At 38.2% G+C, this 13,268-nt stretch overlaps 2 protein-coding genes across 2 annotated transcripts; one reads left to right on the top strand and one right to left on the bottom strand.

The window, feature by feature from the left end:
- Window positions 1-3,685: 3,685 nt before the first annotated feature.
- Window positions 3,686-10,795, top strand: tsh (teashirt). The gene is made up of 3 exons (XM_068296407.1): window positions 3,686-4,679; window positions 7,277-10,521; window positions 10,613-10,795. The coding sequence occupies exons 1-2, from the start codon at window positions 4,627-4,629 to the stop codon at window positions 10,113-10,115; spliced, it is 2,892 nt and encodes a 963-aa protein (XP_068152508.1). The 5' UTR covers window positions 3,686-4,626; the 3' UTR covers window positions 10,116-10,521; window positions 10,613-10,795.
- Window positions 10,763-11,641, bottom strand: LOC137582147 (ER membrane protein complex subunit 7 homolog). Its single transcript, XM_068296633.1, has one exon. It carries the CDS (start codon window positions 11,584-11,586, stop codon window positions 10,909-10,911), a length of 678 nt encoding a protein of 225 aa, XP_068152734.1. The 5' UTR covers window positions 11,587-11,641; the 3' UTR covers window positions 10,763-10,908.
- Between the last annotated feature and the right edge of the window lie 1,627 nt (window positions 11,642-13,268).

Here is a 13,268-nt window from a genome sequence, read left to right as displayed (position 1 = left end):
ATAATTTGTCAGAAGAATCTTCTTCTAAAAGTAATAAACTGATTTGAAAGCATGATCTTGAAATAAGCTCCCATATTGGAATCCAGAAAGAGAATATTATTTTTGAAACAAAATTCGCAACGAAGTATTCTACAATCAAGTGAAAAATATAATTGTCCAGGAAATTAAAAAGCTGTACATTTTGCAATATCATGTGATCAGATAATGAAACAAACAAATAAGAAGGTACATACATACATACATACATTTGTATGTTAATGCTACCAGGGAAGGAACTTGTTCTATTTATAGATTAAAAAAACTGACGAATAGAAATGACATAAAGTAAACCTTTGAATCGATGATGTGTTTACAATAAACTGAAGTGGAGGAACTGGACGGTGAAGTCCGTTTAATATACTCGGACACCGTTTAGGAGGTACTCGAGAAAAGCTAGTTTTAGAGTTAATGTAGATCCGTCTTCAAATACACAGTGTTAATGGACTCACAATGAGCCGTCATGAAAAAGTGATTTACGTTCAATAGGTCTTCTATAGTAATTGGGAGTTGCTGATCACTGCCCTGTACATAGTTTTTGTTCACGACGTCTGGACTTCGAAAAATGCGTTAAAATAAAACAAAATGACTTCATTTGCGTTATTTTATTGCATAATATAAACATAATATAATACTAAAAAAAATCAAAGAGTTATATCTTTCTTATAATGCATAATACCAATAATGAGTAAAATTTGAACCAAAAAGTATGCTATAGGAATCCAAGAATTGACTGCTTTTAAAATTTAATGAAATTTGGGAATCTTATGCGTCTGACAAATTGTTTATTAGTAATGTTTGCAAACAAGGGGTATTTTGAAAATGCTGAAATGTTGAAATTTTCAACTTTCTATGGTACACTTTTGGGTGCCTAGTTTCCAACCCAGATCTCCTGATTTCACGAAATCTTGACGTAATGGACAAAAGCCAGTCAGAATTAGCGAACTAGTTAAGAACACTTCAAGTTAACGTCAGCGAATATCATGTTATAGAAAATGATATAAGTAGTCTCGCCGACTTCACCAAATTTTCAAATTTCTGATACCAAATGCTATATATGTAGTATATACCATACGGCCAACTCCGCCCTTATGGAATACGTTGATCTGTATACTTTACAAGTTTCTAGTCCGATTTCAATCAAATTTGGTGGGTTGGTAAAAATTTGTAAGACTAACGAGTGCGCCGCTACTTTATGAGGTCGGAAAAGCTTTCTTCTGCCTGTTACATACATTTGGACAACTTTAATATACCATATAATAAATACGGATACATCATACATATGTACAATTGAGTCACCAAATGTTAACGGTGTCTTCACCGTCTTCAAACTAGCTGAAAACTACAACTAAATAAAACGAGAAGGGAAATAAACACCAGGGAATTAGCGTTAAGGTTTCGGGCTTTTATCAACGGTCACGCCGTTCTTGATAACATCTAATTAAACTTCGTTAAGGTTGTTTTCAAAATTTAATATATGTACATATGTACATATGGTGTACATAGGTACATACATATGTATGTACATAAGTATATCAGTACAAGGGAAAACGTATGTTTAATGAAATGCTTTTAAATTTCTTCTGAAAAAACCTTGAAATCGCTAATTTAATTGTTTCTGTGGCCGAAAAAAAAACTTTCTAAGTAAAGAAAAAACGCATGCACACACTCAAAACCCACCCTTCGGACGAAATATGTGTGTATACGAGAATTCAACCCCTTCCACAAAAGAGTGCATTGCTTGCACGCCCCAGTGAAACAATAGAAGAAAAGAGACAATGCACAAAAAATTAAGGCAAAAAAAGTGTCAAGTGAAGCGAAATCCATGTAGTAGAAGAATCAAGAAGCTGCAAACAGACGAAGAAGAGGCAACTGCGTGCAACGCAAACGATGGCAAGGGGGCTGAAAAAGTTTCAAGTATGTAAGTGCTGTTTGAAAGGCCCCGAAAGCTGAGGGTGACAATCAGCAGGAAGAGGAGCACAAGCAGCCAGTCCAGAACAGGTTCAGGGGGTAACAATAGCTAAAGAGAGACAGGTAGAGAATGACAGAGAGAAAGAGAGAATCTGGCAGCAGCGAGCATCAAATTGACGAGCCGCCGCACAACAGGACGAAAAGCGCAAAGCAAATGTTGGCTGCTACCGTTTTTGCTATTTATTTAGCAGTTTTACATTGTCATTTCAAGCATACATACATATGTATGTACATGAATATATATATTTATTTGTATATGTAATTCTGTATGTTTGTATGTACAACACATACACACACGCATACAAAAACACCCGCGCACTGCAAAAGAACAATGTCAGACAGAGAGACAAAATGTCGAAAGTGCGACAGCTGCAGCCAGCAACAACGGTGGCAACGAGTCCGCAAGAAATACAACAACAAGCAAACAGCAACAAATTAGAACGGGCCATCTCACACGTACACACACAGGCATACACAACAAAATTAAACATGGTAGTGTGAGGGAGTCAGCGCATGCGAGCGAGAAAATTTGTTTTGAACTGTCATAAATCTTAATTGTGTCGGAGTGATGGAATCAGAGAGCGAGACAGACAGCCAGAGAGAATGAGAAGTAGAGAGAGGCAGAAAAGCAGAGCGGCATTTCCCCTGCGCTGGTTTCTCGTTTGTTCCATTTCCATTTTGTTTACAGACTGCGCACACTCTCTTTTGCTCACGCTCGCCGACAAAATTTCTCTTCTCGCCACCCGCGTTTTCAGTCAACAAAATACCGTTACGGCGTACGATCATGCCTGAAAAAGCTCCGTCGGCTGGTAAATCGTCGGGAAATATAAACGCGTACTTAGGCGCAAAATGAGTTAATAACACCAACACAAGCAATATCTAACAAGAAGTTTTGCAGATAATACATCAAAAATGTCAATATTAGGCGATTATAATTTGCTGATTTAAGAAACCGTGTGAGTAATTAATTGGAAGTAATCAGCGGGTTGTCGACGCAACTAAAACTACTGTGCTCGAGCAAAAGAGGCGCACATCTTAATCATTGCGATTTGTGGGAGGCTAAAACACACAAAAAAATAAATTTTAAAAAATATTATTAAGAAGCAAAGTAATCAACACGCAGTGCTGTCGACGTTCAGCTCGCTATGGGGGAGAGTGGGCGCCTGCGACAAAACACACAGACACAGTCATTGAAAACGAGCTGCGCCGTCGCTTAAAGCATTTGAATCGAAAATTCCCGTCGCAAAAATCGCGGCTTCGTTGACGCTAACGAACGCATCATCGTGTTTTCGTGTTCAACTCTCTTATCAAAAAGGCAACAACTTGACTGACGCGCAGCTTCACAGCGGCAGACAAAACGAAACGTGCGCGTCTCTGCAACCGCGGTTTGAACTTCATTCTTTTGGTATCAATCAGCGAAGGAAAGGAACGCATTATACTGTTGTTGTTGTTGTTGTTGGTTGTTTGTCTGATTCGGATGCTTATGCTGATTTCTTGACTGAATCAGATTGACACCCCCGACGCAGAGAGCAGCGCAGCGCTGTAGCAGCACTGAAGAAGAAGCAAAGCAGAGGAACACGCCGGCAGAATTCGCTCTCATTCGCTTTTTGACTCTCAAACGAGTAACGACGGAATCCGGATGAAAGAAAAAAAGAAAGCCACAAAGTGCGAACGAAGTGTGGGAGACTGTGACGCGTGTTCCGCATAATATTAAATGAATTAAGAATTGTTGAATAAAGGAAATAAAATCAATTATTAAAATTCAACGCCATTTTAAAGTGTGATAACAGAACCTAATAATAATTTAATAATCAATAATTTATGAATACAAACCAAAAGTATTTTTCAAATCGCGACGATCATTTCAAAGGACAGCAACAGCAATATTGTAAAAATCATATCTAGTCAAAATTTCCCAGCTCTTCGATAATGCAATACGCCTCGAATCTTTGATTAAGACTGAATAAAACATCAACAATTATAACAACAACAATAACAAACATCTGTAACAGCAAATACAAATGGTTCAACAACAAAGTATACGTAAATTCAAACCAACAACAATAAGAAAATCAAATTATTATTCTCTACAAATATATTTACTTAACGAATGAAATAAAAAAACATACCTACATACATACATAAATGTATAATTTATGTACACTATAATTAATAATATTTTGCTCAAAAATAAAAAAACATGTTATAACGCCAAGAAAAGTAAAACAACAAATCTGTAAACGAAGTATACGATTCAATGCAATTATTAAATTAAACTAAAAATTAACCAACAAAAATATTAGACACTAATTTTCGTCTGCCATACGAGAAAAAGTATTTAAACCACACAAATTATTATACAAAAAGAAAAATTCTATACCACAAGTACCAAGTGCAAAAAAAAAAAAATTATTGAGATAATACCTATATACATACACACATACATACATAATACATACATACGTATATGTCTAACTTAATGCCGATAAAAAATATTGTGTCAAAATTATTGAAAATTACAAGACTCGTGAGGTGAACTGACTTCATATCGACATTGGGTGTCAATTTGTTCTGAAAATTGAATTTTTGAAACCCGTCAAAATTCAGCAAAACTTGAAAATGTTGCACGAGGCTCTGATGCTGGAGATCTACAGACAGGCTCTAAATGCTGGGTAAGTTCCTGTTGGACTTTAAGATTATTTAATGCACAAAAGGAAGTCTTTTAGTCATTCAGTCGTCTTTCAGCTGGTGTTGTTCCACACACACACAATATATTAAATTAACTATAGACTTCATAGTAAAAAATTGCAAGACCTATAAAATGGTGTCGTATTTACGACAATTTTGTTGTAAACAGTCAAATAATCAATAAGATATAACAAACCCAAATAATGCGTAAGATGCTTTCCTCTCATAAGTTTGTATTTTTAAATTTTGTATGTATTTACATATATGTATATGTAATTGATATACATTGGACTAGTTGTATTCCTTAACATGAATATTGCTAAATTTTGAACTTTTTTCACGATATGATAACAAGTGCACATAAATCGAATACGCTCTTGTATAATCTGAGTGTTCATCGAAATTTTAAAAATTACGATTAAATCACGTTAAGATAAATATCAAATTCCATAAATGAATGTAAGTACGAATGCATATGTATAGATACAAACAAACATACTAATGCATTGGAAAGTTCAGATCTCAATTTGAGGGACATGCTAAAAACCGGTTTGATTTTTTGTGCACAGATAGATTGCTCAGGTACTTGAAAAGGTGAAGTAGGCGCTTTATTAATTATAACAAAAACATTGATAAGGCATATGTTTGTGTGTGTATAATTTCCACATATGTACATACATTCGTGCATGTGCACTAATTTTTGTCTTTTACAATTTTAAAGATTTTCCAATGCGATGACGTATTAACTTAATAAATCATGCATACGAGTTTTTGTATCCCAAAAATCAAATACCAAATTGCCTCGCTCTGTTTGCCACTGAACTCAACTAGATGAGTGTGGGTGTACACGTGTGTGTGCCTATTACTGAACGATTTATGTCCAGTTCACAATTTGCTGCTAAGATGTGTAATAATATTCGCTTTTATATCTCTTAGACTAGTCATATGTTTACCCTATTTCCGTTTGAATAAAAACCATGTCCAATGCATATTTCGATTTTCAATAAGATCTATGCATTAATATGCATATATCAAAGATATAAAGCTTAAATTTATACGAGAATTCAGAAAATTGTTGAATAAAGTATTCAACTTCTTTTGTGAACATACATATGCATGAAAAGTATATCAATTTAGTTTAAGCCAAATAGTCTTTTGGTGCCTTTTGGGGCTTAATTAGCTGTACATTCTTGTACATGTGTAGATATATTTGTACAATGCTATCCATCAAGTGTTTTCACAAAAATTGTGCGTTGCTAAACATCTTAGATGCCAAAATTTATGAAGTTATTGTATTTTAAAGATTCAAAGCAAATACATTATTAAATATTGTTCGTCAAGTTGCTCCATTTCCGCTTTGACTCATTCAAACATTCCGAAAAGCTAGCGCCACATAGTTTTGTATATATTTAGCTTTATGTTTCGATAAGCGCCCACATAAGATCATAAAACTATACAGCTAACCATCATTCTCTCTATCTCTCTCTCTCTTTATAACACCTTAGTTTTGTGCAATTTAAAGTCAATCAGGCAATTATTCAAAATCAGTCGAAAATATATGTACATATACAACATCCAACAGTATGAATAAGAATGTACATATGTATGTATGTATGGACTGTCTATAAAAACAAAAATTTCAAAAAATAATGCTTTGAATATGGAGATTTTGTATAATTTTTGTAAAAAAAAAAACACACGATGGAAATCAAGATTAAAATTTTGCTTAAACGTTGGTTTTTTTTCTCTTTTTTGTTGGAAGTAATAAAATTTTGTTTTTTCGTATATACACATACATATGTATATACATATGTATGTATAAGAGCGTTTTAATTTATGCAAACTATGTGGATATGTTTTTGTGTTGTCTTTTTTATTGGGTTTTGATCTTTTTCGGTTTGATCTCTCTTGTGGCCAATATAATTGGAGAGGCATTTGTCAGCTTTTCAAAATTCGGATCGCAACTAAGATGATGAGACCGTTGATTATGATGATGATAATAATGAGCTCCTCTCTCATAACTCATGGCTTAAAGCTAAATTAAATGCTATTGTTTCTTAAGATACGCACAAATACACACAAAGCTTCATATGTGTGTACTTGTGTGTTTGTGTAGTTATGCGCAGAGTTTTTATGAGCGAATCAAGCCATTGGATATGGGGGAGGTCGGGTATTCATCGTGCCTTAGTTTCATTTTTTGCATATGGCGCTTTAAAATTTGAATAAAAAATCAAAATGTTGACATCTTTGCCATCACTCTTATTGTATTTGGCTTTTGAGTTAGCAAACTGAAAAATACATATGTATGTATGTATATGTATATATATGCCATTTTTTATGATCTCGATAGTAATGATTCTAGATGCATATGGAAGCCTATGAATTACACAAAAAAAAGAGTCATGGGACATACAGATAAAGTGATTAGAGAAGGAGAGAGGAGAGAAATAAAAGCCAGCGAAAAAGAGAAAGCGAAAAAAAATAAATAAAGCTTAATCAGAATAGCGAAATACTCCTATACATGTATTACAATATTAATTTTAACAAATTTATTACTTTTTACCCTATTTCGCCTATACAGCGCATTGCCCACTGCACGTCCACGTTCCACAGAATCGGCAAATTCTAGTGAGCGCTGTCCCTCACACGATTCCAATTCCTCCGATAATGGCGGCAGTAATGGCGGTCAGCGAGATGCTTCTAATCCATCTTCGTCCTCAGGAGTGGTTCCTGCCGCTGTGCCCACCACATTGCATTCAACATTCCCAGCGGTGCCGCAGTCCCTGCCGGCGCAGCCACCTTCAATGGAGGCTTACCTACACATGGTAGCTGCTGCGGCCCAGCAATATGGATTCCCTTTGGCCGCTGCTGCCGCAGCTGGCCCACGGTTGCCCCTTCCTCTGCCAAATGAGGCTTCTGCGCCATTTAAGTTACCACCGCAAGCTTCTCCAACAGCGTCTTCTAGCAACAATTCGGAGGCCTTAGATTTTCGCACCAACTTATATGCACGGGCAGAATCTGACGAACCAGCGGCGTCTGAGGAAGAAGAAGATTTCGATGATGGTGCCAATAATCCACTTGATCTCTCTGTGGGAACGCGTAAACGTAGTCATGAGCCCGAGGCTACGGGACAACTTGGACAAATTCAGGTGAAGAAAATGTTTAAATCTGACAGTCCTCCGGCCAATCCAACGCCTCTTTTGCCTGGTGTTAATCCCTATTTGGCTGCAGTGGCGGCTGCAAACATTTTTCGCGCTGGGCAGTTTCCAGATTGGAATGGCAAAAGTGATCTGGTGGTAGATCCTTTGGAGAAGATGTCTGATATTGTCAAAAGCGGAACAGGTGTGACAGCCCATAAGGAGAAATCACATTCGGCCAAGGCAGCGCTACCAACAACAGCACCACCGCCTCCTTCAAAGAGTCCAGCACAACCTCAAAATGCTGTTTCAGAAGTGAGTGGAGGTACAAGTGGCGGGAGTGTCACCAAAGCTCGTCACAACATATGGCAGTCTCATTGGCAAAACAAAGGCGTCGCCAGCTCGGTGTTCCGCTGTGTTTGGTGTAAGCAAAGCTTCCCGACTCTCGAGGCTCTAACGGTTCACATGAAGGACAGCAAACACTGCGGTGTTAATGTGCCACCATTTGGCAATTTACCCAGCAACAATTCGAGTCAACATCCAGCTGCTCCACCACCACCCCCAACACATAACCTGCGAAAGCACGGCGGTGGTGGGTCAACCCACTCGAATCATTCACCCTCCGCAAATGTAAAAAATGCCTTTCAGTATCGTGGTGATCCACCAACGCCGCTTCCAAGAAAGTTGGTGCGAGGTCAAAACGTATGGCTTGGCAAGGGAGTGGAGCAGGCCATGCAGATACTTAAATGTATGCGATGCGGCGAGAGTTTCCGATCACTGGGAGAGATGACAAAGCATATGCAAGAGACTCAGCACTACACCAACATACTTTCGCAGGAGCAGAGTATTTCCATTAAATCTGCCAATGCCAATGCCGGTTCCGAACACAAGGACAACCAGGGCAGCCTTAGCTCGGAGGAAAGCCGCACTCTTAGTGCCGTTCTTACATGCAAGGTGTGCGACAAAGCTTTTAGTTCTTTGGGCGATCTTAGTAATCATATGGCGAAAAACAACCATTATGCCGAGCCGTTGCTCCAGTCTGCCGGAGCCCGAAAGCGTCCAGCACCCAAAAAACGGGAAAAATCGCTACCCGTGAGAAAACTGCTCGAAATGAAGGGCAGTGCTACGCAAGATGAACTTACTTTAAGTTCCGAAAAATCTGTGGTACCACCTGGTAAACCTGGACTGGGACCTGGAGGAGGTGACAAGTCTGACGCTGCGTTATTCGCCGAACGGATGAGGCAATACATTACAGGAGTTAAGTCACCTGAAGAGGTGGCCAAAGCTGCGGCGACACAGCTGCTGACCAAACAAAATAAGTCCCCCGATTTGATCGAACAGAAAAATGGAAATCAAGCCAAACCCGGAGCATCATCGGTTTTAAGTGCCATTGAACAGATGTTTACTACCAGCTTTGATACACCAGCTCAGAGGCATGCCAGTTTGCCTGCCAGCAGCCCCTCCAATTCGTCTACTAAGAACACTTCCCCAGTGGCCTCTAGTATACTGAAGCGTTTAGGCATCGATGAGACTGTAGATTACAATAAGCCGCTAATTGATACGAATGATCCGTACTTCCAGCATTATCGTTACACCAGCAGCGAGCGTAGTGGAAGTGAGTGTAGTGCTGAAGCAGCTAGGCCGCGTTTGGATGCTCCTACGCCAGAAAAGCAACAGGCCCTATGCGCTGTTAACGAGGAAGACTCTAAGCCTGTTAACATGAAACAAGAATCGTTGCAGGCTCAAGAAGCAACCATCAAGATGGAGATCAAGTCTGAGCTCAGCGATGAGCAAAACAATGAGTTGGCTCATAGTGAATCTCGCGCCCAATCACCTAAAAGGGAGACCGTGGTTAATGGTACCTACTCTATTAGCAGCAACAATAACAACAACAATAATGTTGAACGCAATTCACCGAAAACCACATCTGCAGCAACCAGTCCCCAGTCACGAATCCCTCATCATCCTCCACGAAGCCCAACCGATAGTCAACGCTCTATCACACCCAAATCGCCAGTTTCCAGTCACAAATCCTTCGATGGCAGCGACACAAACAGTAAAAAGTATCCAAGTGATTCCTTGAACGCTCTGTCTTCCATGTTCGATTCATTGGGCAGTAGTAGCGGCGCAGGAGCAGCCAATACACGAGCTAAACTGTCTGCTGCCGCTGCATCTGCTGTCGCTGGAGCAAGTGCCAATCCTGAATCACCGGAAAATCTTAGCGCCAGCAACTCGCTGGCTGCATTACGTCAGTTCTGCGTCAAGAAAGAAAAGACCGCCTAAGCTTTGACAGCAATCAAATCGCACCAAACCGCTCTTGTTTGCCTTTTTTGTTGTTTCGAACAAAAGCATTTTCAACTTTTTGTTTGCCTCATTCGGCGGCCGAGCTCAAAACCTATCCTCCAGTGGGTTGGGCGAAATCAACTGCGGCGACCGTTGATATTGAAGTCAAAATGCCAAATAGCCACCACGACAAGATGGCGGCGGCATGACGACCACTTTGTACAAAGACAAAAAAGACACCACCGAAGTCCACATACGGTGTTACTATGAAGATAAATGATTAAAGATGGATGACAATTCAGTATAAGCCCCTGGCACAAGAAGTTCTGGTTGTTATTCTAACATAGGAATCATGTTGCGTCCCGCATGCTCTTCTGCAGCATCCATGAAGATCAAATATCTCAAGGTGATTATATTTTCGCATTTTCTCGAATTACTATTTTTCAACACATCAATTTCTTTCATTTCGCTAATCAATGTCTTTCATTTCTTTACAGGACATAAAAACCGAAATTCTTTGAAAGACTTTGGCTTCACGACTGATAAGTCATTAGAACCAAATTAAATTTAAAAGAAAGATGAAGAAAAGCCCTTCTTAGGGCTGCCATATGCCTAGGCAAAGAGTTATTGAATTCGAAAAGAAAATATGTGATCAAATAAATTAATTTTTATTGAATTAACATGAGAAAATTGAGTTTTGCTTTAAATGAACAGAAGAATCGTAGCGTTTTTTTTTTTTAGCTTACTTTTTATAAATTTAAAATTTTAAACCTCGAAATTCTTGGCTTGCTCACTAGTTGCGCTTCTCATTAGATTTCTTACTGGAAGCTATCTTATCCTTTAGAGGCTGTTTTGGTGCCAGGAACGAAGTCAGCATTTCACTCAGATCGGGTAATTCGGCGGGTAGCTTCGGAAATGGTATATTTTCTATCTCACGCATCGTTTCAGGATCATTTATCAGTTTAGGTAGCACCAGCATCAGCACCCAGGGCACCACCATAACCAAAAACATGGGACTTAGGATTACGTCAACAATCCGCCATTGTTCCCGAGTGTGGAAATACCTGCGCTGATGCCACGGTCTCAGTCGTAGTGGGTAAGGCATCCGCACTATGAGTGATGTCTGTACAAAGTTCACTTGGCGCGCCCTAAGCTTGCCTTTTATGATCTCCACACGCACTGGCGGGAAATATAAATCGGGATGATCGACGAACATAACGTAGCTACCATGCGGAACACCACTAACGACAAAGCGGCCATCCTCGCGAACAAATCCTTTGTATTCGCCACTATTGATCGACAGCGTTATCTCAGAAAGCCAATGCGGGCTCACTGATATATTTGATTCTGGTTGCAATATCACCCCTTCGATAGAGTACACCATCGTTTGCTTTTGTGTGATTACATCATTAGCACTTACATTCTGGATGCATAGACACAAATATGCCACCATTCCAAAAATTGTATACATTTTTGAATTTATAAGAACTATTAGCTGGAATATCTCCTGATTGAATTAGTTTCATTTGAGATTTCCATTAAAAAAGTCATGGTGTGCTTAGTCCGGAAAATTATGATCTTTCTCATTAGATAGAGGAAAAGAGATCCTTGTTCGAATCCCAGGCTAGAGTTTGGGTTTAGTTTTCGTCTAAGCTACAATTTGTCTACCTATGTACATATGTATATCCTTTACTGATAGCAATTATAATATATATAAAACTGCAACTTTTGTTGTTGCCTAGTTACTTCGTGATAAGTGATAAGTGTTCAGCCCTTTTCAGAGCGTTTGTTGAATTTCGCTAATAAAACTCATCATTAAAAACACCTTGAGCTTATCAATTGTTAAATAAAGCCCTTTACTCCACTGCGGTCGGAATTGTTTTCAGTTGTATATATTATTGTATATGTATGTACATATATAAATACATACATGTTAGCAATATAATGCGCAGAAAACGTTCAAGTAGCCCATACGCCAGACTGATTCGGGTGAGTCCAATATTCCTATTTATTTAAATAAATTACGAGCTAGTAGGAATGTATGTAGATATTCAAATTGAAATACATGGCAACAAACTAAATAATTGTAATAAGATTTTATTTAAAGCAATCACCACTAAATGAAGCTACCTCTAAATTCTATAAATAATATTAATCTTATCTCAAATATTATGGATGATCATTAACGATCAAAATCTTGTAAATCAATCAATAGAATTGATAGCTTGGTGACTTATTTATGATTCGTAAAAGCCATGTCATGGAGTGTTTCTAAAACAAATATATGTATATTTATAAGTATATATATATATGTACTATAAATCCCCAATGAGGTTGACAAGAACATCAAACACGGTATTATAAGCGATGTGACTCAGTGCCTAGAGCTTGCAACTCAACAAGTCCTTATCGATATCATATATTCATCAGCGAAACTTTTCATATTGAACCGATTTTGACAATTGCGCGATAATCGTTTAATAACACAATCCCAGATAAGCACAGAGATTTACTATACCTGCAGATGGCTTATCTTTGCAAGCCTTAGTCGACAAATACTTTCTACATTATTGTAAATCGCGGTTAGTTTGGCTGACAACTTTAACATTAATAAGTATTTTTATTATTTAAATTAGCTAATACTTGTAAGAGTTACGATGTCAGCCAAAAACGAAACACATGTGTCACAATAATGCTTAGGTATAATTAATAAATCATGAATAAGTCCACTGTCCTTTTGTTTCAAACCAAAATGAAAGGTTTTAAATATTCATACGCGGTATTTGTCGAATTGACAGGATCAGCAGACCTGTTGAACGATCGATTGTTTTCACGAAACATGCGCTGCTGCCTCTTTTGTTATCTCTGAAGTCTCCAAAGTCAGTCAGTAAAACAATTGGTTTAAGAGAAATCAAACCCAAGCAGCCAGAACGTGGAAACAATGGGTCATTTAGACTACGGTCCGCCACGAGTGAGTTACCGAAAATGCTGCCGATCCTGACAGTCAACAAGTATTGCACGATGCTCTCCTGTCCTTTTGGTTTTTGTGCTTCATTTCTTCTCTTTGAGATGGAGGGCTAAATGATTTATTTAGTTAAATTTAAAAATTATTCGGACTCTGAATAGTAAACACCAAGCAGAGGATTTTTCTAT

The sequence above is a fragment of the Drosophila tropicalis genome, unplaced genomic scaffold, assembly GCF_018151085.1.
Source record: "Drosophila tropicalis isolate 14030-0801.00 unplaced genomic scaffold, ASM1815108v1 contig_1009, whole genome shotgun sequence".
NCBI lineage: Eukaryota > Metazoa > Arthropoda > Insecta > Diptera > Drosophilidae > Drosophila > Drosophila tropicalis.
Note: the sequence above shows the minus strand (reverse complement) of the source record. Positions and strands in the feature narration are given on the sequence as shown.